Here is a 27,081-nt window from a genome sequence, read left to right on the forward strand (position 1 = left end):
GATTTGGGCAAGAGAAGGGGGTGCGTGCTGGGGTGGGGAGTTAGCAGGACAGAGGCTAAAGCTCTTTTCATAAAGAAGCTTAGCAGCTATAGCTGTGTTTTGCTTTCCACAGCTGCTTTGTTTGATGGTGAGGGAGCACAGCAGTGGCTCTTAATCATTTGGGGTCGTAGATCCCTTTGAAAATGTGATGATAGTTCTGGGCCCTCTTTCCAAAAAACGTGCGTATGCACATACCACGTTTTATATAGTTTCAGAAGGTACCAGGACCCCTTGCCCGTCCATGGGTCCTGGGATAAGGACTCTTGATAAACAACAATCCTAGATCTGGAGTCACTCAGCCTAGATAATGGTCCGAGCCCTTCTTTCGCCAAGTTGTGTAGTCTCCGCTGGGTCCCTTAACCTCTCTGTACCTGAGTTTTCTCAAAAATTGAGAGAGCAGAGCTTCATACAAGGCCCTTTCCAGCACCTTTATTCTATGATGGCATCAAGACAAAAATGTAGCATATGTAGGAAGAATTGTCATAAACAGCTTTTTTTTTTTTTTGACATAAAGATTGAAAAAAGAATTCTAATTATTGCTTAACTGGATGAAAGGAATCAAAATATGATACACGACAAATTTTTTTTTTTAGACTATGAAATTCAGAGGCAAATCAGTGAACTTGAGAATGGAGGTGAAATTCTGAATGAAACTCGTTCGTTTGATTACAAGCTGGGGTGAGTTTGTGTTGCAGCATCTTGAACACAGGTAGGTGGGGCTGTGGCCTGGGCTGGCCACACTCCAGCCATGTCACCTTGAAGGAGGGACGTAGCCTCTCCACCCTTCTGTTTCCTCATTAGTAAAATTAGAAAAACACTGTATCCTACAGAGAGGTGATTTACTCTCTAGGGCTTGTAAGAGGTTTAACCTGGCTGAACCAGACCTGCTCAGGCTGGCCTTTCCCTGGCTTCCAGCTTTCCTCCTTGGGGCAAGAACTTTTACTTCCTTAAATTCTTTCATACCTTAGTTCTGCCAACTGAAGCTAGAGATGGAAGGCAGCTTAGAGCTGATTGTAGAGGTGCCTTTTTCTGTTGAGATAACTTTGAGTCTAATTTTCTGAGTCTGATTTTGAGGATTTTTTCCACTTAGCCGAAGACAGAGTGGAAAAAAGCTCAAAAGCTTAGAGTTGAGTTGGTTAAATGTTGGAAACATTGAAGCAGTTTCTTTTTATTTTTAATTATCATGCTAAACATTTTTTACTTATCTTTTCTGAAATGTATTCACATAAGTGTCTTCCAAAGAAGGCTAAGGAGCTGGAATCTCATGGGTCGCCTCTTGGTAGGGGAGTCCCTGTCTGCATAGGCACTAGCCCACGCTACATGCAACATTTTTTGATGTTTTCTTGTTTAACTGTCACAGGTGCACCGTGCCGATGAGAGATAAAGAAGGAAAACAAGACTACAGGTGGTTATTCCTCTTGTCAAAACACCTTTCACTATTTGGGGTTGGGGCATGTTCCAAATCCACTTATAGACCAACATAATGACCCTGGGTATATTTTAGGAACCACTTTACTTGTTACTGTATAATGGAAAATCCAGACTTCCTGTTTTATATGTATACTGAGTGAATATTTTCTTGATTTGGTAGCCATGGAGTACTTTATTTGGCTTGATTCAGTGGTTGGAAAAGCCATGTTCACTCACCTCTGTGTCACAGTTGTTATAATTGAGCTGAGAGAGTGGCAGGTGAGGGGTGGAGCCTAGGCTGTTCTTATTTTATTCACTAACAAATTCAGTAACACACTGAGGTTCTGTGAGAAGAAGGAAGAAAGATTTATGTATTATTCACAGTTCCCATTGAATCTCAGGTGATGCTATTTAATTGATTTAATTTAAACAAGCTAGACTTGATACGAGAGCCAGAATGAAAGCAAATAATGAGGTTTAGTTTAAAATCAAGTGAACCTTTTGTTTCTTCCCCATGGAGTTTAGCAGACTTCAAAAATTAAAGTTTCAAGCAACAAAGTGATAGAGGTTAGCACATTCTTTTATCAAGTGCAGGAAGAGGTAAGAGTAGCCATTGCTGTCAGTGAGGAGCACACATGGCATTCACGTGATGTGGGAACCAGGAAACTCTTCAACCCTCAGAGTGACGTCTCCTCAAGGACTCCTCTGTCAGAGTCACCACTGTCCTAATTCCTGTGATCTTCTAATTCAGTCTCTTCTTCCCAAGAAGGTCTTTGTTCTCCAGTGCTGCCCCTGCTCTGTTTATGCTGCCTTCTCACTGAGCATGGAGTTGGCTTTTGAACTCAGCCAGTGGCTTCAGCTCAGTCCCCCAGGCAAATAGATGGGATTCAGGAAGCCTCCCTTTGGTTTCCTCTTGCCTTCAGAAGCCAGACTGATTCATGGCACAGATTGGGCTTTGAGGCAGTGGGTTGCTTGCACTTCTGATCTGTTACCTTGGGGCCACCATTTATTCTGCATTATCCAGCTTCTGCACAAGCTCCTTGACAAGATGTGGGTGGAGAAGAAACTCTACATGCTGAAGAGAATGAAGGGAAGGACGTCCTTGTTTCAGAAGAGCATGTGCAGTGGTGCGGCTTCCACATTTTTTTTTTAAAAATTGACTTTTTAGACCAGTTTTAGGTTTATAGCAGAACTGAGGGCAAATCATAAGAGTTCCTATATACTCCTTGGTGTATTTCATGTACTCCCCTTCCCCCCACCACACACACAGTTTCCCCTAATAATATCTTGCGTTAGGGTAAAGCGTGGTACATTTGTTAAAGTTGATGAACCAGTATTGATAGCTTATTAGTAACTAGAGTCCATGGTTTACACCAGGGTTTGCTCTCTATGTTACACATTTTGCGGGTTTTGACAGATGTGTAATGACATGTACCCGTCATTAGTGTCACACAGTATGGTTTCACTGCCTCCAAAATCCCCTGTGCTTCCCTCAGCTAACATTTTATTTAAACAAAATGCATTTTTTCTTCCACTTTTCAAGAAAGAAATTTCTCTCTCTCTCTCTTTTTTTGGGGGGGGTCTTTTTGCCTTTTCTAGGGTCACTTCCTGCAGCATATGGAGGTTCCCAGGCCAGGGGTCTCATCGGAGCTGTAACCACTGGCTTATACCAGAGCCATAGCAACGCGGGATCCGCGCCGCATCTGCAACCTGTACCACAGCTCACGGCAACGCCGGATCCTTAACCCACTGAGCAAGGCCATGGATCGAACCTGCAACCTCATGGTTCCTAGTCGGATTTATTAACCACTGTGCCATAACGGAACTCCTTTTTCTTTTGTGTTTTTCAGCCTTGCCCACAGCACACAAAAGTTCCCTGGCCAGGGCTCAAACCTGCACCATAGTGGTGACCTGAGCCACAACAGTGACAATGCCAAGTTCTTAACTGCTAGGCCAGTGAAAATTGTAAAATGAGTGAAGTCATCTTTTTCCTAAAAAGTAGATTCTTACCTGGTCGTATTTTTTCAGCCTCCATCTTTATGAATGTCTGTACTTTACTCACAATTACGAATCACTGTGTGGCATCGTTCTCTGCTGTGCCTTTTTCACTCAATGCTAGTTTATAAGTGCAGAGAATAAGTGGGTTTGGGCTTTTCGACCTGGACTTTACCCTTGTACAAGGACTCGTTCCTGGGAAACCGGAAGACTTGCTATTATGGGACGTTAGGAAATATTTGCCAGTAAAAGGGCATCTGGACCAAGGCTTTCGTGCTGACGGCAGGTCTGTCTCTCCACCCAGGTTCATGCCGGAGCCCAACCTTCCCCCACTGCTGCTCTATGACTCGGGGTCTCTGCCTGCCGGTGTCGACCCGCAGCAGGTGATCAACATCGACTGGCTCCGGGAGCGGCTCCCCGAGCTGCCCAGCGTGACCCGGGAGAAGCTTGTGCGACAGTATGGGATGCTGCCGGAGCACAGCGTTGCCTTGCTGGTGGGTACTAAGCAGAGCAGTGAGCCTGGCCCAGCAGCTAGGGATGCTTGGGGTGGGGGTGGGGGGACGTCGGGCTAGAGCCACTCCTGGCCTCCCCTAGGACGAGGCGTGACAACAGTCCTCACCAGCCTTGATGGTAGATGCTCCCCCGAAAACCAGAAGTGTGCCAGTCATTTCTCGTCTGGGGAAACAAAGAGCTGCTCATAGTGTGCCAGTCATTTCTCATCTGCAGCCCGTCCAGATGTTACAGATGAGCGTTTTCCTGTGTTTTGGAGACAAAATCTGGTCCAGGGGTGGGCTTTCTAGACGTCTGGCAGAACTGAACCACACCAGCGGCTGGCAGGAAGTTGGGCTTTCACCAAGTCAGCCCGTTGTTGTACTGGTTGTAGAAGAAAACATCTATTCCACCCAAAACACTGATGCCGAAAGTGCCGGTCCTCTGAGGATGCATCCAGAGGGGCCGTTAGAGATTCTGACACTGTGGAGATGCCCTCAGGGCTTTTCCATCCTTTTCAAGGCTCTGTGGTTGCCTCTTTGCTGACAGCATTAAATCGACAGCATCCATGAGAGTGGCATTTTGTCACAGTTGTCTTCTGCTTGTCTGTCAGGGCGCATGTGGGACGTCCTGCCACTGCATCTCTCGGGGACGAGGTGTCTGCCACGCTCACGTGGAGCACAGACTCCCTGGAAACACTTTTGTGTTATAACCACCTGGGAATAACTATCCGCAGATGTGAGGAAATTCACACTTCAGTGCCGAGCCCAGCCATTGCTGGTGCAAGACAGGTGAGCCAGTATTGAGTGGCTGAGTTTCCCTTTATCCCCTGTAAATTGGCTATTTTGAAAACTATCCCTAACTCGGTTTTGTTATATCAACCTCAGAAGAACACAGGAGTCCTAAGAGGCTCCAGGTTAGAAGGTGTTCCCTATGGGGTGCTCATGAAAACTCACCACGGGTGATCAGACGCGACTGGTTATCATCTCATACTTTAGGCAGAGAGTCACCCTCTTCCTTGGGCTGCTGTTTTATCTTTTTTTTTAACTAGGGCCGCACCTGCGGCATATGGAACTTCCAGGCTAGGGGCTGGATTGGAGCTACAGCTGCCAACCTACACCACAGCCACAGCCACGCAGGATCTGTGACCTACACCACAGCTCACGGCAACACCGGATCCTTAATGCACTGAGCGAGGCCAGGGATCGAACCCGCATCTTCATGGATGCTAATTAGGTTCATTACCTCTGAGCCACAACGGGAACTCCTGCTGTTGTATCTTATTCACACCTCTGTGGCGATGGCATTGCTGTGTTTTAATTCTTTCTTCGTGTATTTTGTTGAGTGCCTTGAAGGCAAGGACTGTTGGATTCTCCCACTCTGTTACTCGGGCAGATTAGCACCTCGGCAGTGCTTAATGCCAGGTCGTCGTAAGAATCAGTCAGCATCCTCTCAGAACACCTTTTAACCTCAAAGTTCTTACAGCTCATGGATTTTTCCTAAGTTGATGTAACAAAACCGAGCCTTAGTCTTACACATTTTCCCCACCATCCTGAATTTGCAGCCCCCTTGAAATACACTTGGACTAAATACACAGCACTGAGTTCCAGTCCTGCGTTCCATGATTGGCAGATTAGAGAAGAGACAGGAGAATGCAGACTGAGGCTTCTCAGCCTCAGAGGTAGAGTCCTCACCCTGACTGAGTTCCCTGAGGCAGAGGCATGTTCTGCTCTGGGCCGAGTCCCAGGCTCCACTCCTGTGTCCTTCAAGCGCCACAGCCTGAGGCCTTCAGTAGATGTTCCCTGATAGGCAGGTCGGGTGAGTTTGCTTTCATAGCTTAAGGCCCTGTTCTTAAGGAAACTTATGTTTGATCTCTTTGGTTCAGCACTTTTATTAGCATCTCCTGCGTAGCAGGAACTGAGACAGGAGTGGATGCTTTTAAAAATTTTTTTTGCCACTTCCATGGTATGTGGAAATTCCTGGGCCAGGGATCGAACCCATGCCACGGTGGCAATGATGCTGGATCCTTAAGCCGTTGAGTCACCAGGGAAATCCAACAGACTTTTTTTATATGTTTTCTTTTGCTTTCCTGTGTGTGTGTGTACGTGCGCACACACGTATATGACACTCGAGCTCACCAGTCCCAGGGCCAGTTGCAGTAGGTAGATGTATACTGTAGGCCCAGAGGAAGTACTCATTACCTTGATGGGACAAGAGGGGAAAACTGTCAAGAACAAGGTGGTTTTTGAGCCATTTTACAGGGAGGTGTTTTTTTTTTTTTTTTTTTTTTTTTTGGATATGTTAAAAGTATGTTTATTTTCATAGCTTGCAGATAGTGTATTAGGTGATTGGTTTGGGGTTCTTTCTTTACTGGTTAGGACTTGAAATTTCCAAGATGGATGAGAAGAGAACTTAGTAGGAATGGAAAGAGAACGATTCAGACAAATTGTTTTCCTGAAAGCAGGCCTCCTGAGTTCTTGGTGATCATTGGAAGCTGAGTTACTCGTAGCATACCCCAAATGGTACGTTGCTGTTTTTGACTGCCTTCGTCAGAAACACAGCAGATTGCTGAGAAGGGCAGATGCATAAATCTAATGAAGCATCTTTCAATGTAAAGAGTGCCCAGGAGTATTCATTAAGCCCTTAGCCGTGGTGGAGGTGTGCTCTGCAGAGCCCCAACTCCATGCTCCTGCCTCCTTTGGGTCGCTTATTAAATTAGACAGTCAGCACATACCCACCCCCCAACACAGGCCTTACCCACAAGCCATAACAAACTGTAGAACTGAACTTTTGTCTTTCACTTTTTTTAATTGAAGTATAGTTGACAACAGTATCACACAATATTATATAAGCTACAGGTGTACAGTATAGTGACTCACACTTTTTCACAGTTATCCTCCATTTATAGTTGTTATAAAATATTGGCTGTGGCTGTGGCGGAGGCCAGTGGCTACAGCTCCGATTTGACCCCTAGCCTGGGAACCTCCATATGCCACGGGTGCGGCCCTAAAAAAAAAAAAAATAAAGACAAAAAAAAAACATACTGGCTGGATTCCCTGTGAGGCCCAGCTCTAATCTTTAATTCCTTGTCATCCTACTGTGCAGTGACCGCACGACTGCATGTTGATAATTCATCTCTGGTGTTTATGGAACTCAGATGCATCCAGCACAGTGTCTGGTGCACAGGAGGCGTGAGTGAACAGATGGACACAGAAGTGGATGAGTGGGGCACTGTCACAACACTCCCGGATTCCTGGGAGCAGCCGCCTTCCTGAGGCAGCATCCCTGGGTCCAGAGGTCAGGTCCATAAACCACCCTTTGGACAGCCCGGCAGATCACAGGGTGGCAGGTGTGTGGCTGGGCCCTGGGGCAGAAGCCTGGGATTTCCGCCTCAACCGCGCTGTGCCTTGATAGGCCGCAAGTCACGTGGTCTCTCTGGGTCTTGTTTCCTGATTTCTTTAGGAAATTAAATCTGTACTCTGATTTCATCCCTTAAACCTTCCCCATCATCCCCTCCCAAGAGTTACCAGGGCGGCTGAGACACGTGTGATGGCAACGCTCTGGGCCAGTGCCTCGTGCTGCCGTGCGTCTTTCTGGGCAGCCTCAAGGCGTGCGGTCGTCTCTGAATAACTTCATTTCCCCAGCTGGTCGTTCTCCACGTAAAGTCATAATCTTTTGTTTCTGACGTTGTGGAAAAGGTTAAAGTGTCTCCAGGGAACAGAGACACGGGAAGGATAGCTTGACTATGGCTGGATATCAAATGGATTGTTTTCTATGAGTTTGGCTCTGAGTCTCTCGTTAGCTTGAAATGGCCTGGTTTTCTATCTGGATACATGGCCTGTAAAGTTACTTCTCATGGTAGATATCTGTATATCCCATAAGTAATACTGCTTTAAAGGGTATAGTTTAAAAAGCATCTGAAACCTTATTAACTGAGCGTAAATCGCCCAGATGTAACTGCTGGCGGAGGACTCGCCGTCTAACAACAGCCCAAGAAAAAGCCACGTGGTCAACATCATCACTCACCGTTTTTCAGCTCCATGCAATTTTCAGAATTGATTTTCTTTTTCATTTTATAAAATTGCACCCAGTGCTGGCCAGCTTAAGGATGCTTTCACAGTTGGTCTGTGCGCTGGAAAAATAATATTTTGTTCTAGCATAGTTGAATCAGAAGACACATCTTCTGACTTAACTTCTGCAAAACCCCCAGTTTGTTCATTTCGGGTGCAAGTGCCTGGAGACTTTCCAAGGTGAGTGTCCTTTGGGCTCAGAGCCATCCACTCAGGCACCTGTCCACTGGGAAGGGTGCAGTCTGAGCCCCAGGCTTGGGGGCTCCCAGGGACTTTGTGCCTTAACCCCTCCTGCAGCATCATTTCCTGCCTGTGGGATGGTTTCCTTTGGGGACAGTGAATGGAAAGCTGTTCTTGGCTAACACAGCTTCCCTTGGTGTTTGCACGGATAGACAGTGGTGGCTTTAGGCTCATTAAAATGCGAATGTCATCAAAATTGATTTCTTGTCAACATCCTTTTTCTGTCCCGTTCTTGCAGCCTCTGATGAGGCCTGTCTGCTGTCAGTGAAACTATTTGGGTTTTGATCGTCCAGGGGAAGGCGCTCCCCCGGATTGTCTCCTAGAGGGAATGTGTGGCAGAGAACGTAAGTGCATTGCCTTGAGTCTAAGCCAGCTGTTGGGAAGACACTCCCTCCCTGAGTCCAGCCCGCATGGGGGGCCTCCTGGCTTTGCCAGGGACAGAGCACAGGTGAAATTGTCGGGACCAGAGATTTGCTCAGATTTTAGGGGCTCCGAGCCCTCTCACCCAGAGGTGGAAGTTTTCAGGAGAAAAACAGAACTATAGACCCTTGTAATCACGTCATCCCTGAGTCAGACTAGAAAGCTTACCCTTGGTGTTTGGGGTCCATTTCAGCGCTTCTGCAGATGCCCAGGATGGATCTAGATTCTGGCTCCTCCTGACACCCTTTCCCCTGCCGGCCTCACACCAGCAATTAACCACTTTTTGTCTTTCCCCACTGATGATGTCTCTGAGTGAGCCCTTTATTTATTTATTTATTTTAAATTTTTGCTCATTCACAGAAGGATTTCCACAGCCACTCCTTGTTTCTGTGAAAAGCAGAGAGTGGCCCTTTTCACATCATAGACCCAAACCCCGGCCCCATTGAGTGTTCCTTCCCGTGGCCGGACCTTGAGCTTTCTGCCCTAGGACCACCACTGTCTCCCTCAGCCCCCTTGTCTAATTTCCATTTCCACCCCATCAATGTATTTTCAGGGCCGTCTTTTCCAAAGCTGTTGCATCTGCATTCTGTTTTTCTCACTTTGTAAGAATGATTTGTTTGTTAGTTTGTTTTTATTAGGGCTGTACCTATGGCATATGGAGGTTCCAGGCTAGGGGTCTAATCGACGCTATAGCTGCTGGCCTACACCACAGCTCACGGCAATGCCAGATCCTTAACCCACTGACCGAGGCCTGGGATTGAACCTGCGTCGTCATGGATGCTAGTCAGATTTGTTTCCACTGTGCCATGATGGGAACTCCTGTAAGAATGACGAAACTCACAGGAGTGAGGGGCAACCACAGAGCCACCATCGATAACACAGATGCAGGGCCCATTTACTGGCTGCTGGGTGTTGGAGCTGCTGTCGTTCTGTCACAGATGCAGTCGCCTGAACTGTCACCTGCTGCCACCCACAGCATGACCTGCCCGGTTAGGCAGTTACCTACATCACAGAAGTCGGGGTATGATGAAATGCAGTGTGCTTGGTACCAGAGTTCTGTGAGTGATGCTGAGGCTTGTTCTGTAGTGTCAGGGGTGCCGCAGGTTGGACAGCGTCCTGGTGCAGGCTTGCCCCCTAACTTCACTGTGACAGGATGCAGGAGAGAGGTCAGGGCCTGTCCCCAAAAGCTCTGGGCTCAGGAGGGGGGTTGCCACCATCACTCGACACCCGCCCACCCTGGTCTGGGAACGGGTGTAAGGGCCACGTGGTACAGGCGTATCTTGGCAGTGGCAGAACTTGAATTTGGTGTTTTCTCCTCCTAATTTCTAAGCTAATTGCTGAGGGCCTTGGCAGCATTTGTCATATGTTAAGAAACTTTGAACGGCTGGCAGCTTTCAAATAAAATTGGAAGTGTGAGCAGGCGCATTCTTTTGATGGGCTGGTCACTTCGCGTCATGCCCTTGGGGGCTCAGCTTTGGTCCCCAGGACGGAGGGGATGTGACTGTCCTTCGTCAGAGGCAGCGGGACACGGAGCAGAAGAGCACAGGCTGCAGAGGTCAGGTCCCGGCTCTACTGCCTTCTAGGTGGGTGACCTCAAGCAAGTCAGGGTTCAGTGTCCTCATCTGAACGAGCGAATTCGCAGGTCTGTAGCCCCAGAGTCAGCGTGGAGATTAGGTGAGTTAATGCAGAGAGAGCCCTGGGCGGTGCCGGCATCTGCTGTTACTGCTGTTGGAACTATTATTATCATTAGCTGCAGTGGCAGCCCCCACGGGCTGATCTCCATGTGGCAGGTGTTCAGGCAATAAAGCCAGGGTCCCCATGGCCACCGGGTCCCTGCCTGCCACATAACCAGCTATTCCCTAGCGTGTGCTCTGTGGCCTTTTTCTTCTGAGTCTGCCACCAGGCAGCTGTCTCTATCGGGTTTCATTCTTCCTGTAAATATAGCCCAGCCTCGTTCTGCCATCCCTCCTGTTCCCAGGGCATGTGACTCGGGACAGGAACGGCACTTGAGAAAACAGCCCTGCCTTCCGGCATTTTGTCATCTCTGCAGATAGAATGGAGAAGTCAGCTTGGGGGCATCTCGCAGCGGGCTCCTCCCCAGAGCAGCAGGGAAGGCAAGGTGACCCCTGTGGCCACAACCCCGGCAGTGACCAGCTGATAGACCCAGGGAGCTGGAGGGTTCCTGTCAGCCTCTGAGAGGCGGGCCCAACACTGGCTCTGGGTGCTATGGAATGCTTTGGGAAATTTGGTTGAAATGAGAAAAGGATGCTTCCAATTGCAGAGCTGTGGAGAGTGTATGGTATTAGACAGTTGGCCAGGCCGTCTGGCTCTTCTGAAGGAACAGTTTAAGTTACACGTGGCCGGGAGGCTTGACGCCCTGTGTAGCTGAGGTTCAGCTCTGTCGGATGTGGGCTAGATTAGAGCTGGCCCGCTGCCTTTGAGAAGGATGTTGAGGGTCCCTCGGGCCGTGGCCTTCCTGTGTTGCTCTTAATGTGATTTTCATGTAAGGGGATCACTGGTCCACTGTTTGCCTGAGAAAACCAGATGGCTGCAACTGCCACGTGCACGGAGATCTCTCAGATGTGTGCCAAGCTTAGTAGCATTTGCTGATCTCACAGAAAAACAAAGAAGGCCTGGCCTAGAATGCTGTGTCGTGGTTGTTTTTTTCCCTGAAAAGTGGGCCTCTGATGTGAAGAGCCCAAGTGGGCAGCCCACGTGTGGCCTTCCATTGATCCATCACTGTCCAGGTGGCAGCTCAGCTTCGTGCAGCCCCACCACCCACAACTCACCCAGTCAGGATAGCAGACATCCCTGGCCACTGCAGATTGTGTACTGAAGCCACGAATCCCCCAGTGAAGCCCGGCTCCTGCCTGGAGAGGCTCATCACAGCACTGCCACGAAAAGACAAACAGAAATCTGACCTGCCATGTTATCCATCCAATAAAAAAACCACCCAAGGGTAGAGGAATAGATATTTATCACGTCTCAGCAACTCAGCCAAGCCTGCGAGTTCAAGCGCAATATTTCTAGGTGGATTTAGAAAACCTTTCCTTGGCAAAGCAGAGTCCTCCTCCTGACAGCTCTGTTCACCAGTGGGCCAGCCTGTCTGCGTGAGAACAAAGGGAATCCTGCCTGTCTGATTCGGGCCAGATAGCGGTTTTCTCCCTCTCCAGCGGTTTGTGGGCCATTGTGCAAGTTCGAATACTTTTCCATAAGTTAAGCAGAACTTTGTCTTCATGTTTCGCCTTTATCTATAGTCAGGCTTTGGCTGCTGAGTTGGCCTTTGCCCTGGTTTAGCATTTGTGGAATAATAGCATTGGCTTGAAAAGAGATTCAAGAGATAATTATGGGATTATTCAGTAGGCTTGTCACCAGAGAAGGCATCTGCTATAAAGGAAAGGTAGATTTTTTTTTTTGTAATTGTTATTATGGAATTTCTACTTCAGCAGCTGTGAGCCTATGTGTATTTACAGCGTCTGCAATAGAGAAACATCAAGAGCACTCTTGTCAGTATGTCTTGCTTCTTCTTAGTATCATATTTTTCCAGAATGTACTTTTGGTTAAGGAAGGTCCTCTGAAAGAGGTGAGGGTGCACTATAAAGCTAAAAGGGAATATGTCAAGAACAGTGCAGTTCGATTTGAATTTCAGCAGATGGGGGTTGTTTACGACATAGAATGTGTTCCCTCTGCGTTTGGAAACTTCAGCCTCCCAGAAGTGAGGGGACATGTTTTTATTTTCCTCATTGAAAAACACGGGATGGACTTAGCCAGATGTCTTGGTTTTGTCAAATCCACCTGAGTGGGCAGTTAGCCACTGTGTATAACTTGATAAGTGCTTTTCATCACTCTTGTGCATAACCATGGCAGTTCCAGTATTTAGAGGTGAACCTGGTATGATAAAAGACGAGCATTCACGCGTGATTTCAAAAAAAAGAAAAAAAAAAAATCATGGGCAACATTGATTCCATCCACCAACCCACTGGGGCTAGCCAGGCAGCCGCCGCAACCCAGACCTGACGTAGCTCAACCCTCAGGGCAGTGTGGCCCCTGCGTCACGGAGCTTATGGTCCAGAGGGTGACGGGGGGGATAGTAGCAGTCTCTTCAAACACATCTCCCTGATGAGCCAGCAGGGCGGGTGGTTTTCATGGAGCAGGATGGGAGCCAGGGTCAGCCGGCCCCTGGGCTCGGAGGCTTGGCAGCTCCCTTCTGCCAGCTGCGTGGTCTAAGTGGGCCATGTGCCCCTGTTCCTCCTCATTTTGAAAAGACATGAAAAGCACTTCTCTTACCTCTGGGAATGATGCAAGGATAAATGCACTTACGATCCACTTTTGATTTTTCACAGAAGTAGACCGTTTGTTCCTTCTTGACTTCTCTCTGTTCTTGCCTTCTTCTCTTCCTCCTTCTTCCTCTTCCTCTTCTTCCTTCTCCTCTTCTACTTCCTCCTCTTCGTCCTCTTCTTCCTGAGCAAGTTCCTGGGACAGGGATTGAACCTGCACCACCACAGCAGCAACCTGAGCCACTGCAGTAATAAGACCAGATCCTTAACCTGATGCAACCCCAGAAACTCCTTCTTGCCTTCTTATTCTGGCAATTCTAGGATATTCTAGGACGTCCAGGAAGGACAGGAGAGTAAACTCAGGCCAGACATGCAGCTGGCAGATAACCCTGAGAAGGCGAGTCTGGGGACGGCTGCCTTCACCCTCACCGGGTCCACAAAGTCCAGGCTGTCTGCAGTGTGTCCAGTCCTTTGACAGAATGCTGTACAAAGGCACTAGGACAGTAGCAGAAAAAGGTGCATGTTGAAAAAGGTGCATGTTTACTGGAAGTGATCAGAACTTTCTGGTGACATCTCGGTGTCGGGGAAGTACCAGTTGATGTCTCGGAGGAGGCAGAGGGTGACAGTTTCAGAATGCTGATCTTTCATTTTTTGGAGGCTTTATATAATTTTTTTTCTCTTTACAGAATGAAGTTGGTCTTTTGGAATTCTTCCAAAATGTGATGAAAGAAACTAGGGCAGAGCCAAAAAGAGTGACGAGCTGGGTTCTCAACACTTTTCTGGGTTTTTTGAAGCAACAGAACCTTGCAGTCAGTGAGAGGTGAGTGAGATTCGGGGCTCATTCCCCTGGGTGATGAGCTCTGCGCACAGGCAGTGGACACAGGGCCAGGCCAGTGCCCTGCTCTGCCTTGCCCCTCAGGGTCTCCTGATGAGAGAGACGTGCCCCCCTCCCAGGAATCCCAGATTCTGAAGCTTTCTGCCATTACAACTGAAAGCTCGTTTATTTTTCAAATGTCTGACTGTCCTTTGTCGTGTGCTGGACTGAGGGCCTGTGGAGAGTAAGACAAGGAGGTTCCTACTTGGGGGCTACAGAGTGAGGAGAGCAGTGGCCTCCATATGACCTGTTACAGCACAGGTGTGCACAGGCCACCAGGGCGGCACCGAGGCAGGGGTCCCTCAGAAGCCAAGCCCTAAGCAACTAGCGGGAATCACCAAGAGGTGGGAGGGGTAGGGCATTCCGGACCCTGATGCTCGGAGACGAGAGGCCTGGGGGGCACAGGAGACCCTGAAGGCCCAGGGCACTTGGGCTGGGAGGGGGGAGCTGCAGGGATGGGCATGGCCCACCACGGGTTGCACTCGCCTTTGTCAGCAGCTGTCAAAGGCCTGAGAGCACGTGCTCACCTGACTTTCCCTCCAGAAGGAGGGATGGAAGACGGGCCAGAGGCAGGCAGCCCAGGTTGGCACTGCTTCTGGGGGCGCCCGTGGGAAAGGCCCGAGCCGGGGTCTGAGCTGAGTGAGGAGGACGGAGGTGAGGCCGGTGATGCACCCCGCACCACTTCTACATCCCTTGCGCTGGCAGTGGAGTGAGGGGGGCAGCGCCTTTCCACCGGAGGGGAGGCAAAGGAAGAGGCACAGGCTGATGCTGCGTTCCTCCTGGACGCACCGGGTTCAAGCCACCTGTGGGACCGACGTCCCTCTCCCGGAGTGACCCACAGGAAGGCAGATATGCGGGTCCCCAGCTGCTGAGAGGTGTCTGGGGGTTGAGCCGAGCGAGCCCCCACCTAATCCTTCCTTAGCACGTGTTCATGAGACTGTCCTGAGCTGAGCCCTGTGCTGAGCGTGGGGTCCCTGCTCTCAGGGCTGGTGGCCTAGAGGCCGGTGGTGACGAAGCAGCTCATCAGGTGCCCTGAGAAGGGGGCGGGCACAGGTACGCTCCCATGTGAGTGAGGGGCCAAGTCCAGGGGTAAGAGCCCCCAAGCATGGGGACAGCATGTGCAGAAGGTTCAAGGGGAGCTGGCATGACATTAAGGGGAAGGCAGTGCCCTGTCGGTTATAAGTGGATCATGGACCTGGCAGTGTGTAGATGCTACTCAAAGCTGTTTGGGCAGATGAGTGCATCAAGGCGGGAACAGCATGGCCAGTAGCTGCAGAAGGGGCCTGAGAGCCCTCAGACTTCACCCGAGGAGCCTGGACATCACAGAAGATAAAGGAAAGGACATTGTCAAGGAGTGAGCATGCAGCAGCAGGTTTAAGCATTGGGGGTGTTGTCTGGGACACACAGGCAGGTGGCAGGGCCCAGTCTGGGTGAGCGAGCCACCGCAGCAGTGCCCGAGGTGTGGAGGAGACAAGCGTGTGCTGATCCACGAGTACGAAGTGTTGTTTATTCAGAGCAGTTCCCCTGTGCAGTGGCTGCACACTAGTCTCTTGCTTGAAGCATGTAGGTGCCACGTGGCTGTTCTCTCCCTCACATGGCTACTAACCCGCTCTGACCTCAGATGGGCATCCCTCTCAGCCTCAGTGTCTTCACTGTAAGATGGCAATGACGACACCTGCCTCCATGGGTTTTTGAGAGGGAAGCGCACAGTGCCCATGGGCCCCCCAGTGTCACTTTCCTTCTCTTTTGCATGCCAGTGTGTTAAGTACCAAAACAGTGTCCCACCCACACCAGGTCCATCACCCCCTGTGGCCTCTGTGTCTTTCCTTCCTGTCCTTTCCGGTGTGGCCTCTGTTGAGAAAGTCCAGTCTTTACCCTGAAAAGCCAGGGTCCACTCAGGACAGGCTGGAGCTGCCCAGGAGAGACGATGGAGAGGTCCAGCTGTGCCACAGCCTTAAAGGATGGGGATAGGCAGGGCCAGGTAATGCCTGTGGGGAACCAGGGCCTGGGAGGCAAAGAACCAGCAGCCTTGGGGACCAGGAGGCGTGTGGCTGGTAGGAGCAGAGTGTGAAAATGGCAGAAAAGTACAGTTAACCGTATAATTGGGGCTGAGCCAGAGTATGGAGGGTGTGGAAAGTCATGGGAATTCCTTCACGCCATTCACACCTCGTGGTGACACCAGGCAAGGGGCACGCCAGAGATCATGTTGGCAGGAACTGGTTTTGCAAATAAGCGTTCACCTTTCCAGATGTCTCCGAAGACTGGTGTTTCAAGGGTCCAGCCAGAACAGCTCTTGTTGAACTTGGCTCTTTCATTATTTGAGTATATTTGTTGCTCTGAAAGCAGTATTTTGCTTAATTAACTTACAAATAACTATTAATGACACGTTTGACTTAGTTAAGAAAGCGGAAATTCCAGATAACCTGACCAAACACTGCCTGGTAAAGTCAGGCTGGTGCAGCTGCCTGATTGTCCACGCCAGCTGAGGACCCGAACTTACAGGCCAGCTGTGGGTTGCAGTTCTAGAGGTGCTCAGAAACCACGGAAGGCTTTCGAGCTGAGAAGGGACCGATGCTGACAGGAGGGACAGGTCCAGCAGTGTGATGGGCCAGGCAGGGTGGAGAATGGGGCTGCAGGAGGTGAGCTTGTCACAGGTCACTGCCACAGGCCTGTTGGCACACAGCCTAGAAGCTGAGGCTGGTTGTCTCCTCTTATATAAACCAGAGCAAAGAAGCGCATGTGCCAGAGACCAGTTGTGTCCCATAGAGCCTCAAATAGGTACTCTCTGGCCCTTTCCAGAAGAAGCTTGCCACCCCCTGGCTTAGAACTCGTGTTGGGAGATGGGGCCCTCTGAGAGGTGGCTGCCTGGCCTGGCTGTGAGATCTGGGCCTGACAGCGTTGGGGAGGCGGACCTTGGGGACAGGCGTGCTCTCCTCCTTTGCCAGAGGAAGGAGGCAAGGTGAAGGCAGAGAACACAGGAAAGAGCCCCCAGGCCGCCCCATTGCTAGGGGGTAAGGAAGCAGAAGAGGGCGGCCAAGGAGGAGGAAGAGCCTCTGGACACCCAGAAGGAGGGATTTTCCCAAGGGGACCCAGAGGGATGCGGAGGCTCTTTGATAACAGGTGAGGGGAGGTGGCTTTTAAGGGAACATCTGCAGAGGATGGGGTTGGAACCCAGACAAGGGCAGATGGCCACCACTCAGGCTCTGCCTCTGGGACCATGAGGTGAGAAGCCAGGTGGAAGCCAGCGCCTGATTGTAAGATCACTTGGAAGCATTTTCCAGATGGGAAAGGTGGGAGCATTTGTGAAGGTGTGGGATCAGAGCCACCGAGAGAGGGACCTGGCATCCAGGTAGGATTTGCAGGAGTGGAAGGTGATGGGGTCCAGGGCGGTGTTTGATGGAGGAGGAGGGCACCCTAGAGGATTCTGGGTCTTGCGTCAGCCAGGGTCCTTATGAGGGGAGAGGAGGGTGCGTGCTGAGAAGGGGTGTGAAGAGGAGGCTTGGGGGGGCGGGCACCAGCTAGGGGCGCTGGGAGACTAGTGAGATGGGCAGGATTACAAGCAGCAGGAGCCCCCGGGGTGTCCTTCTCCCCCAGCCTCTGTGCCCCCTGGTTTGGGCTAAAACAAGCTCGGGGTGGAGATGGGCAGCGTGTTTCATAGGAACAGGATGGCCATAGAGGTGTCAGAGGGTCTGCTTCCGGAATCCAGGCTGCAGATGGAGTCGGGATCCCAGAAGAGTTCTAAGGGACAGGGTGAAGCTGGAAGCCTTGAGATGCCCCTTCTCCTGGCCTGTAGGTGTGCCGGGCTCAGGGGTCCGTGCACACAAGGCCCCACCCTTCCCTGGCAGGTTTCTGGGTGGAGACACACTCAGGGCCCAGAAACCAGCATTGTCTGACAGCAGCTGATCAGTAGCTTGTGCTTCTGCTGCCATTATGGGCCCAGTCAGATGGTCTATTCACATAACTGACCAGGGGTGCCTTTCAGGGTCGGGGTAGGGGGCAGGACTTGATCTTTGTCTTCCTCAAGGCTGGCCGTGGCACCACCAGAATTAGCAGTGTCTGTCGGGGGTGGGGATGGAGGAAACCACAGCACAGGTACTGTTGACCTACTATGCGTCGAGCACTGTGGGCACAAAAGGGCAATTGAGAAACCGCAGGTGCCACGAGGTGAGTGGAGGTATTTTATAGTGAATTAAGGTCGTTGGATGAAGGCGAGGTATTTTTAGTTACGCTGTGTTCTATTTCTGTCCTTCTCTGTCGCCACATCCCTTTATCATCAGCTCACATGGGAGCAGGGACCCTTTCTTTTGCAGGCTCGAGAAATCTAGTTCAGCCTCAGCGCTTGTTACGGGTTCAACACAGTCCCCACTCTGACCGGCCTTTGTCTTTACTGGGATCCTAAAATATCCAAGAAACCTGATTTCTTGAGACAAGCTGGATTCCTTGTTATCTGTCAGTAAGGGTGGGAGGCTGGAAAAGGGGCATCCGTGTATTTCCCAGCCCTCTGCCCCTCGTCCTGATGAGGTTTAATCAGGGTGGTTCACAGCCGAATACTGGACACTCTCCAAACCCGATTTCCACTCTTTGGATAAACACCCTTGCAGGACAGTGGTTAGCGTCCATGTGTGCACATCAGTGCTCAGCCCTGAGAGCTCTCACTGTCCACAAGGCAGACCTGGGGAGCTTGCCCTCGGTCCGGAAGTTCAGGAATTGGCATCAAGGCTAAGCCGTAGTTTCCTTTCTGTTATCTAAGAGCTTACAAGGAACTTAATAGTGAATGATGGGAGTGGAGACTTAAACAGCAGGTGTTTTCAAGTAGCATTAGGTGTTTTAGAAACTTGCGTTTATACAGACACACTAATGTGCTATTTATAAGTCATTCTAGTCTATTTAAAACCAGTCCCCGACCACCTCAGATAGTGTTTCATTAGCCTAGTGGCTGCATGTGTTTAAAAGTAGCAAAACCATGTTTTTTTGTTTTTTTGTTTTAATTTTTTTGGCTTTTTGTGAGGACCGCACTCACGGCATATGGAGATTCCCAGCCTAGGGGTTGAATCAGAGCTGCAGCTGCTGGCCTATATCACAGCCACAGCAACGGAGGATCCGAGTCACGTCTGTGACTACACCACAGCTCATGGCAATACTGGATCCTTAACCCACTGAGCGAGGCCAGAGATTGAACCCGCAACCTTATGGTTCCTAGTCGGATTCTTTTCTGCTGCCCCACAGTGGGAACTCCAAAACCACATCTTTTAAAAGAAATAGCCTGTAATTCAGTCTTGTCTTTTCACTAATCCTAGGCTCCCCCTATTTCACTCCTAACCCTGAATGTGCATTAATGACATTTGATGTGTTTAGTCGCCTCTTGACCTTTGTATCATAGACCTTGTCAAGTAAGTCACTTCCTGCAAGTTTGGATGTATTGGATTATGGACCTTTCTGTGCCCAGAGAGCTGTTGAGAGCCTTCAGAAGAGAACAGAGTGTGTGGATGGCTGTGAGGATGGCTGACGACGTGGCTAGTACACACTGCGTTCCTAAAAGAAAAGCTCATATGGTTAAAAAGAATTTATGTTTGCACAGAAATACTCAGGAAAGTGGCTTTTGTTTGAAGTAATTTTTAGGCTGATCTTTCAGTTGAAAATATCTAATTACTGGTTTGGTTTTGTTTTTTTATTTTCTCATCATGGTTCATGAATTTTGCAGCCACTTCCTTTTTTTGACTAATTAAACTGAGCGGTTGTCTGTTGCTCCAACTTCTGCCAAACAGCGGTTATTGTTGGGCGGTATGAAAATAAAAGCAATGCAAGTCACCAAAATGTGTTATATCCTAAGATACAAAACAATCAAACAGAGCCCAACTGGCCTGTTCTTTTCATATCCTGGGGGTGGATTTTAAGTATTCCAACTGGATCAGGTTCTTTGATTTGGAATAACCAGCAGTGGCTCGGCTGACAGAGTGAAATGTCCATGTTTCTTCTCTCCTTTTGGGGACTGCTAGTCCTGTCACCCCAGCTGCCCTGGCCGAGCTGCTCGACCTGCTGGACAGGAAAGCCATCTCTTCGTCTGCAGCTAAAAAGGTATGTCCCCACTTTCTGAAGCTCCTGACTGCCCTGCCAGCCCAGCGCATGCTTTATGTGTGACTCAGATGCCATTACTAAGTCAGTTTTGTCATCGGCATATTAAATGCTTCTGAGTACTGGGAGCTCCCATTGTGGCTCAGCGGAAACAAACCCAAGTGGGATCCATGAGGATATGGGTTCGACCCCTGGCCTTGCTCAGTGGGTGGGAGATGCGGTGCTGCCATGAGCTGTGGTGTAGCTTGCAGATGCAGTTCGGATTCCACATGGCTGTGGCTGTGGTGTAGGCCGGCAGCTGTAGCTCTGATTCAACCCCTAGCCTGGAAACCTCCATATGACAAGGGTGTGGCCCTAAAAAGCAAACAAACAAACAAATAAATGCTTCTAAGTACTGTTTTTATACTGAGGTAGAAACATTTAGCATATGACATAAAGCCAGTGCGACGTAGGTCATTGGCTTCTCATCCTTTCTAAACCAGAGGGAATGGTTATTGCTTGGCTTTGCCTGGAACATCTCCTAGACATCTGTTCATGTGAGAGCTGGGGGCCCTGCAGCCCCTGGGGGCATCAGACCCTGCCCTTGCCCTTGGGCCCTCAAGGCCAGCTCTGGCCCTCCTCCTCTCTCCCCTCTGGGCTTGTCACATGGTGGCCCCTGAAAGTCAGTCTTCCGGCAAGGAGGGTGATGTTAGACACACTGCCTCCCACTTAGATGACACTTGATACATGTGCCCTGTGCGTAAAAACTCAGAAAAATAACATCCTCTTCAAAGGTGGCCTTCTGCCCCATCCCTGCCTCCACGAGACAGTCCCGGGTGGGTGCAGGATTCCTGACATTCAGCAAATTTAACAAGCCCTTGGGAAGGTAACACCAAGGGGGCTGCCCCAGTTTGGCTTCAGGTATCACAGGTGTCAGTGCTTCAGCCAGGAACTTAATGTTATTTTAATGGCGCCTTTCGCATTTAATACTTACACACATCAACAGTAGTGGCAGGTTACAAAGTGAGGCTTTGGAAAATAGGCTGCATTTGGCTAATTACAAGGCGCCATGGAGCATATGCCTGGCTCTGTGCTGTGAAACTGGAGACAGGAACTAATAAAGGCTCTATTTACCCACCACCAAGTGAGGCTGTCAAGTACAGAGAGTGTACCGCATTTAGGAAAAGATTTGGGTTGCCTGGATGTCAGAGGCAGACAAATGTTTATGACAGTACTCAGCAGTAGCAGAAAGATTAGATGGCCTGAGGGCAGAAAGAAACTATATATACCCACAGAAGATCAGATGAATTGTAGCATTTGAAACCAAAGAGGGAAAAAAACCAAACAAACCCTTCCCCTTCCCACTTCTGCCCCACCAAAGAAGATGCAGTACACCAAATAGCATAGGTTCAGAGGGAGGAGATGGAAGTGCTGGGGGTGCTGACAGCCAGGCTCAGATACAGGTAGAGATGCTTGTGGATTCTGTCAACTTCCCCGTGTGTTTAAAGGAGGTGGGGTAAGTCCTGGCCTCTGTGAGGGAATCAGAGAACCAAAATAAAAGTTTTACTGGCGGGCGACGTGTGAGATGTATGTCAGGTGATAGAATCTCCCTGATATACCATTGCCTGGCAGGCGGGTGTTTACTTTTCAATTCTGTTTTTTAGGGTTTGTTTTTCTTTTGAGAAATCACTCACTGATTTTTCTGCTGGGGAAAAAAAAATGGTATTTGTTCATTATAAAGAACTTAAGTAACACAGAAAAATAGGAAGGTTTTCCAGTTCTGTCACCTCAAAATAACTCCCCCCAGTCCTGGGTGAACATCATCCCAGGCATCTCTGCACCCCCACACACGCGTCATAAAGATGGATAGATGGGTGGGTGGACAGAAGGTTAGAGATGCAAGGACTTTGGAAAAAAGAGGTTTTAGTGTACTGTTTTTTTAGTTAGGTTTTTTTCCCCACTGGCTTTTAATGTAGGCACAAAGTTGTATAACTGTCACTACCGTCTAATTTCAGAACATTTTCATCACCCCAAAAAACAAACCCTCCCCCGCTGGCAGTCTCTCCCCATTAATACCCTGCCCTAGGCAACTATGGTATCTGCTGTCTGTCTCTATGGGTTTGCCTGTTCTGGACATTTAATATAAATGGACTCGGAGTTCCCTTTGTGGCCCAGTGGTTAATAAACCCGGCTAAGATCCATGAGGATGTGGGTTTGATCCCTGGTCTCACTCAGTGGGTTAAGGATCCCGAATTGCTGTGGCTGTGGTGTAGGTCGGCAGCTGCAGCTCTGATTTGACCTCTAGCCTGGGAACCTCCATATGCCAAGGGTGTGGCCCTAAAATAGCAAAAAAAAAAAAAAAAAAAAAAAAAAAATATATATATATATATATATATATATATGTATATAAATGGACTCCTACAATATGTGGCCTTTTGTGCGTGGCTTCTTTCATTTAGTATGGTGTTATCAAAGGCCATCTATGTCGTAACATGTGTCATTCTTTTTATGGCTAAAGAATATTCCATTGTGTGGACACAAACACAGTGTGTCTGCTGTTCATCAAGTTTTTGGCTTTTTTGAGTAATACTGCTATGAACATGTATGTACAGGGTTTGTGTGTGTGTGTGTGTGTGCATGCTTTCAAATTTCCTATACCTATAGGAATGGAATTTCTTTTTTAAAATCTTTTTTTGTTGACGTATAGTTGGTTGACAATGTTGGATTAATTTCAGGTGTATATAGCACAGTGATTCAGTTATACATGTATTCAGTTGTACAAATATTCTTTTCCAGATCATTTTCCTTTATAGGTCATTACCAAATATTGAGTAGAGTTCTCTGTACTATATGGTAGGTCCTTGTTGTTTATCTATTTTATGTGTAGTAGTGTGTATATGTTAATCCTAAACTCCTAATTTATCCCTCCCCCCACCTTTCCCCTTTGGTATCCATAAGTTTGTTTTTCTGTGTGAGTCTGTTTCTATTTTGTAAATAAGTTCATTTGTATCATTTCATTAGATTCCACATATAAGTGATATATTTGTCTTTCTATGACTCAAATGGCATTATTTCATTCTTTTTTATGACTGAGTAGTACTCCGCTATATATGTGTATATGTGTACATATGCATACACACACACACACACACACACACACACACACACACACACACAAACACACCATATCTTCTTTATCTGTTCCTCTGTTGATGGACCTTTATGTTGCTTCCATGTCTTGGCTATTATAAATAGTGCTGCAGTGAACATTGGGGTGCAAGTATATTTTCAAGTTACGGTTTGCTCCAGATACATGCCTAGGAGTGGGATTGCTGGATCATATAGTAGCTTTATTTTTAGCTTTTTAAGGGACCTCCATACTCTTTTCCATAGTGGCTGCACCAGTTTACATTCCTACCACCAGTGTAGGAGGGTTCCCTTTCTCCACACCCTCTCCACCATTTATTGTTTGTAGACTTTTCCATGCTGGTCATTCTGACTGGTATGAAGTGATCTCTCATTGTAGTTTTGATTTGCATTTGTCTAATAATTCGTGATGTCGAGTATCTTTTCATGTGCTTTTGGGCATCTACTATCTTCTTTGGAGAAGTGTCTGTTTAGATCTTGTGCCCATTTTTTGAGTGGGTTTTGTTTTTTTAATACTGAGCTGTCTGCATGTTTGGGAAATTAATCTCTTGTCACTAGAGTCCTTTGCACATATTTTGTCCCATTTCATAGGTTGTCTTTTTATTTATGGTTTCCTTTGCTGTGCGAAAGCTTCTAGGTTTAATTAGGTTCCATCTGCTTGTATTTGGTTTTGTTTCCATTACTCTAGGAGATGGATCCAAAATAAATTGCTGCAGTTTATGTCAGAGTGTCTTGCCTATGGTTTCCTCTAGTAGTTTTATAGTATTCAGTCTTACATTTAGCCTTTTAATCTATTTTGAGTTTATTTTTATACTCAATGTTAGAAAACATTCTAATTTCATTCTTTTACATGTTTTCCCAGCACCACTTATTGAAGAGACTGTCTTCTCTCCATTGTGTATTCTTGCCTTTTTCATTGAAGACTAATGGCCATACGTGTGTGGGTTTATTTCTGGGTATTCTGTGCTGTTCATTGAGCTATATGTCTGTCTTTGTGCCAGTACCATACTGTTTTGGTGATCATAGCTTTGTAGTATAGTCTCAGGCCAGCGAGCCTGATTCCTCAAGCTCTGTTTTTCTTTCTCAAGATTGTTTTGGCTATTTGGGGTCTTTTGTGTTTCCATACAAATTTTAAAATTATTTTTTCTATTCTGTGAAAAATGTCATTGGTAATTTGATAGGGATTGCATTGAATCTGTAGATTACCTTGAGTAGTATAGCTGTTTTGACAATATTGATTCTTCCAATCCAAGAACATGGTATCTTTCCATCTGTTTGTGTCACCTTCAGTTTTTTCATCAGCATCTTACAGTTTTTGAAGTACAGGACTTTTGCCTCCTTAGGTAGGTTTATTCCTAGATATTTTATTCTCTTTGATGTTAAATGAGATTGTTTTCCTAATTTCCCTTTCTGATATTTCATTGTTAGTGTATAGAAATGCAGCAGATTTTGCTGCATTCATTTTATGTGCTTCAACTTTACTGAATTCATTGATGAACTCTTAACTTTTTTCTGGTAGCATCTTTAGGATTTTCTGTGTATAGTATCATGTCATCTGTAAACAGTGATTGTCTTATTTCTTCTTTTCCAATTTGGATCCCTTTTATTTCTCCTCTGATTTCTGTGGCTAGGACTTCCAATACCATGTTGAATAAAAGGGGTAAGAGTAGACATTTTTCTCTTGTTCCTAATCTTAAAAGAAATGCTTTCAGCTTTCCACTATTGCATATGATGTTCATTGTGTGTGTGTCATATATGACCTTTATTATGTTGAGATATGTTCCTTTTATGTCCACTTACTATAGAGTTTTTAATCTCCAGTTTTTATGCATGTATTGAGATGATTGTATGGCTTTTATTCTTAATTTGTTAACTTGGTGCATCAGCATTGATTTATTTGCATCCCTGGGATAAATCCCACTTGATCATGGTGTGTGCTCCTTTTAATGGATTATGGATTTGACTTGCTAGTATTGTGCTGAAGATTTTTACGTATGTGTTCATTGTGATATTGGCCTGTTATTTTATTTTTTTATAGTATCTTTGGTTTTGGTATGAGGGTGATGGTGGTTTCATAGAATGAGTTTGGAAGAGATCTTTCCTCTGCAGTATTTCGGAGTAGTTTTGGAAGGATAGTTGTTAACTCTTCTCTAACAACTATCTCTAACTACCCATTTGGTAGAATTCACCTGTGAAGCTACCTAGTCCTGGACTTTTGTTTGTTGGGAATTTTTAAATCACATATTCAATTTCTGTACTTTTAATTGGGCTGTTCTTATCTTCTATTTCTTCCTGGTACAGTCTTCAGAGATTGTACCTTTCTAAGAATTTTTCTATTTCTTTTTGGTTGTCCATTTTATTAGCATACAGTTGCCTGTATTAGTCTCCTTTTATTTCTGTGTTGTCAGTTGTAGCGTCTCCTTTTTCATTTCTAATTTTATTGATTTAGGCCCTCTCCCCCTCCCCCCCCTTTTTTTTTTTGTTAAACTCAATAAATTTCATTATATTTATAGTTGTACAATGATCATCATAACCCAATTTTACAGCATTTCAATCCCTCCCCCCACAGCCTGTCTCCTTTGGTAACATAAGTTTTTCAAAGTCTGTGAGTCAGTATCTGTTCTTGAAAGAAGTTCATTGTATCCTTTTTTTAGATTCCACGTATAAGTGATAGCATATGATGTTTATATCTCCCTGTCTAACTTCATCGAGCATGATAATTTCTGGGTTCATCCATGTTGCTGCAAATGCCATTATTTCATTCCTTTTTATGGCTGAGTAATACTCCATTATGTATATGTACCACATCTTTATCCACTCCTCTAATGATGGACATTTAGATTGTTCCATGTATTGACTATTGTGTATCATGCTGCGGTGAACATTGGGGTGCATGTATCTTTTTGAATCATGGTTTTCTCTGGATAGATGCCCAGGAGTGGGATTGCTGGATCAAATGGTGATTCTATTTTTAGTTTTTTTGAAGTATCTCTGTACTGTTTTCCCTAAGGGTTGTACCAATTTACATTCCCACCACGAGTATAAGAGGTTCCCTTTTCTCCACTTCCTCTATGGCATTTATTATTTGTAGACTTTTTGATGATGGCCATTCTGGCTGGTGCAAGGTGGTACCTCATTGTAGTTTGAATTTGCAATACTCTAATAATTGGTGATGTTGAACATCTTCTCAGGTATGTCTTCTTTGGAGAATTTTCCATTTAGATTTTCTGCCCATTTTTTGTTGGGGTTGTTTATTTTGGGGGGATTGAGCTGCAGGAGGTATTTACATATTTTGGAGATTAATCCCTTGTCAATTGCTTCATTTGCAAATATTTTCTCCCATTCCATAGGTTGTCTTTTTGTTTTGTTTAGGATTTCCTTTGCTGTGTAAAAACTTTAATCAGGTCTCATTTGTTTGTTTTTGTTTTTATTGTCATTACTCTAGGAGGTGTAAGTCTTAAGGGTTTATCAATTTTGTTGATCTTTCCAAAGAACCAGCTTTTAGTTTCATTGATCTTTTCTGTGGTTTTCTTCATTTCTATTTCATTTATTTCTGTTCTGGTCTTTATGGTTTCTTTCCTTCTGCTAACTTTGAGTTTTGTCTGTGCTTCTTTCTAGTTGCTTTAGTTGTAGACTTAATTCTTGTTTCCTGAGGTAGGCTTGTATTGCTATAAACTTCCCTCTTAGAACTGCTTTTACTGCATCCCATAAGTTTTGGATTATGATGTCTTTGTTGTCATTTGCTTCTGGAGATTAACTCCCTCTTTGACTTCTTAAGTGATTCATTGGTTGTTTAGTGGCATGTTGTTTAGTTTCTACATGTTTGTGTTTTTTGCTATTTTTTTCTTGTTGATTTCCAGTTGTATAGCATTGTGGTTGAACAAGTTGCTTGATATTATTTCAATTTTCTTAAAATTATCGAGTCTTGATTTGTGGCCTAGAATGTGATCTATGCTAGAGAATTTTCCATGTGCACTTGAGAAGAATGTGTATTCTGTTGCTTTTGGATGGAATGTTCTATAAATATCTACTAAGTCCATCTGGTCTAATGCATCATTTTAGGCCTGAG

The 27,081-nt window shown here is 46.8% G+C and overlaps 1 protein-coding gene across 5 annotated transcripts in view; it reads left to right on the top strand.

Moving 5' to 3' along the window:
• GATB (glutamyl-tRNA amidotransferase subunit B) overlaps positions 1-27,081 on the top strand; it is a 685,553-nt gene that overhangs the window by 59,973 nt on the left and 598,499 nt on the right. For 2 of the 5 annotated variants that reach the window (XR_014812810.1, XR_014812807.1), the window contains exons 7-12: positions 633-717; positions 1,400-1,444; positions 3,749-3,938; positions 4,547-4,724; positions 13,627-13,760; positions 19,811-19,889. Coding sequence is in view for 2 of the 5 variants with exons in the window: in XM_084972708.1 (XP_084828834.1) it covers positions 633-717; positions 1,400-1,444; positions 3,749-3,938; positions 13,627-13,760; positions 19,811-19,889 (533 nt within the window). In the remaining 3 variants the exon portion in view is untranslated. Of the gene's footprint in view, positions 1-632; positions 718-1,399; positions 1,445-3,748; positions 3,939-4,546; positions 4,725-13,626; positions 18,878-19,810; positions 19,890-27,081 lie in introns of all 5 variants that reach the window. The other 3 variants (XM_084972708.1, XM_084972707.1, XR_014812806.1) reach the window with 2 other exon arrangements.

Source organism: Sus scrofa, chromosome 8 (genome assembly GCF_054392235.1).
Source record: "Sus scrofa isolate SSC_HxYL_T2T_F1_AM1 chromosome 8, Sscrofa_HxYL_maternal_Yorkshire_Landrace_v2.0, whole genome shotgun sequence".
NCBI classification, from domain to species: Eukaryota; Metazoa; Chordata; class Mammalia; order Artiodactyla; family Suidae; genus Sus; species Sus scrofa.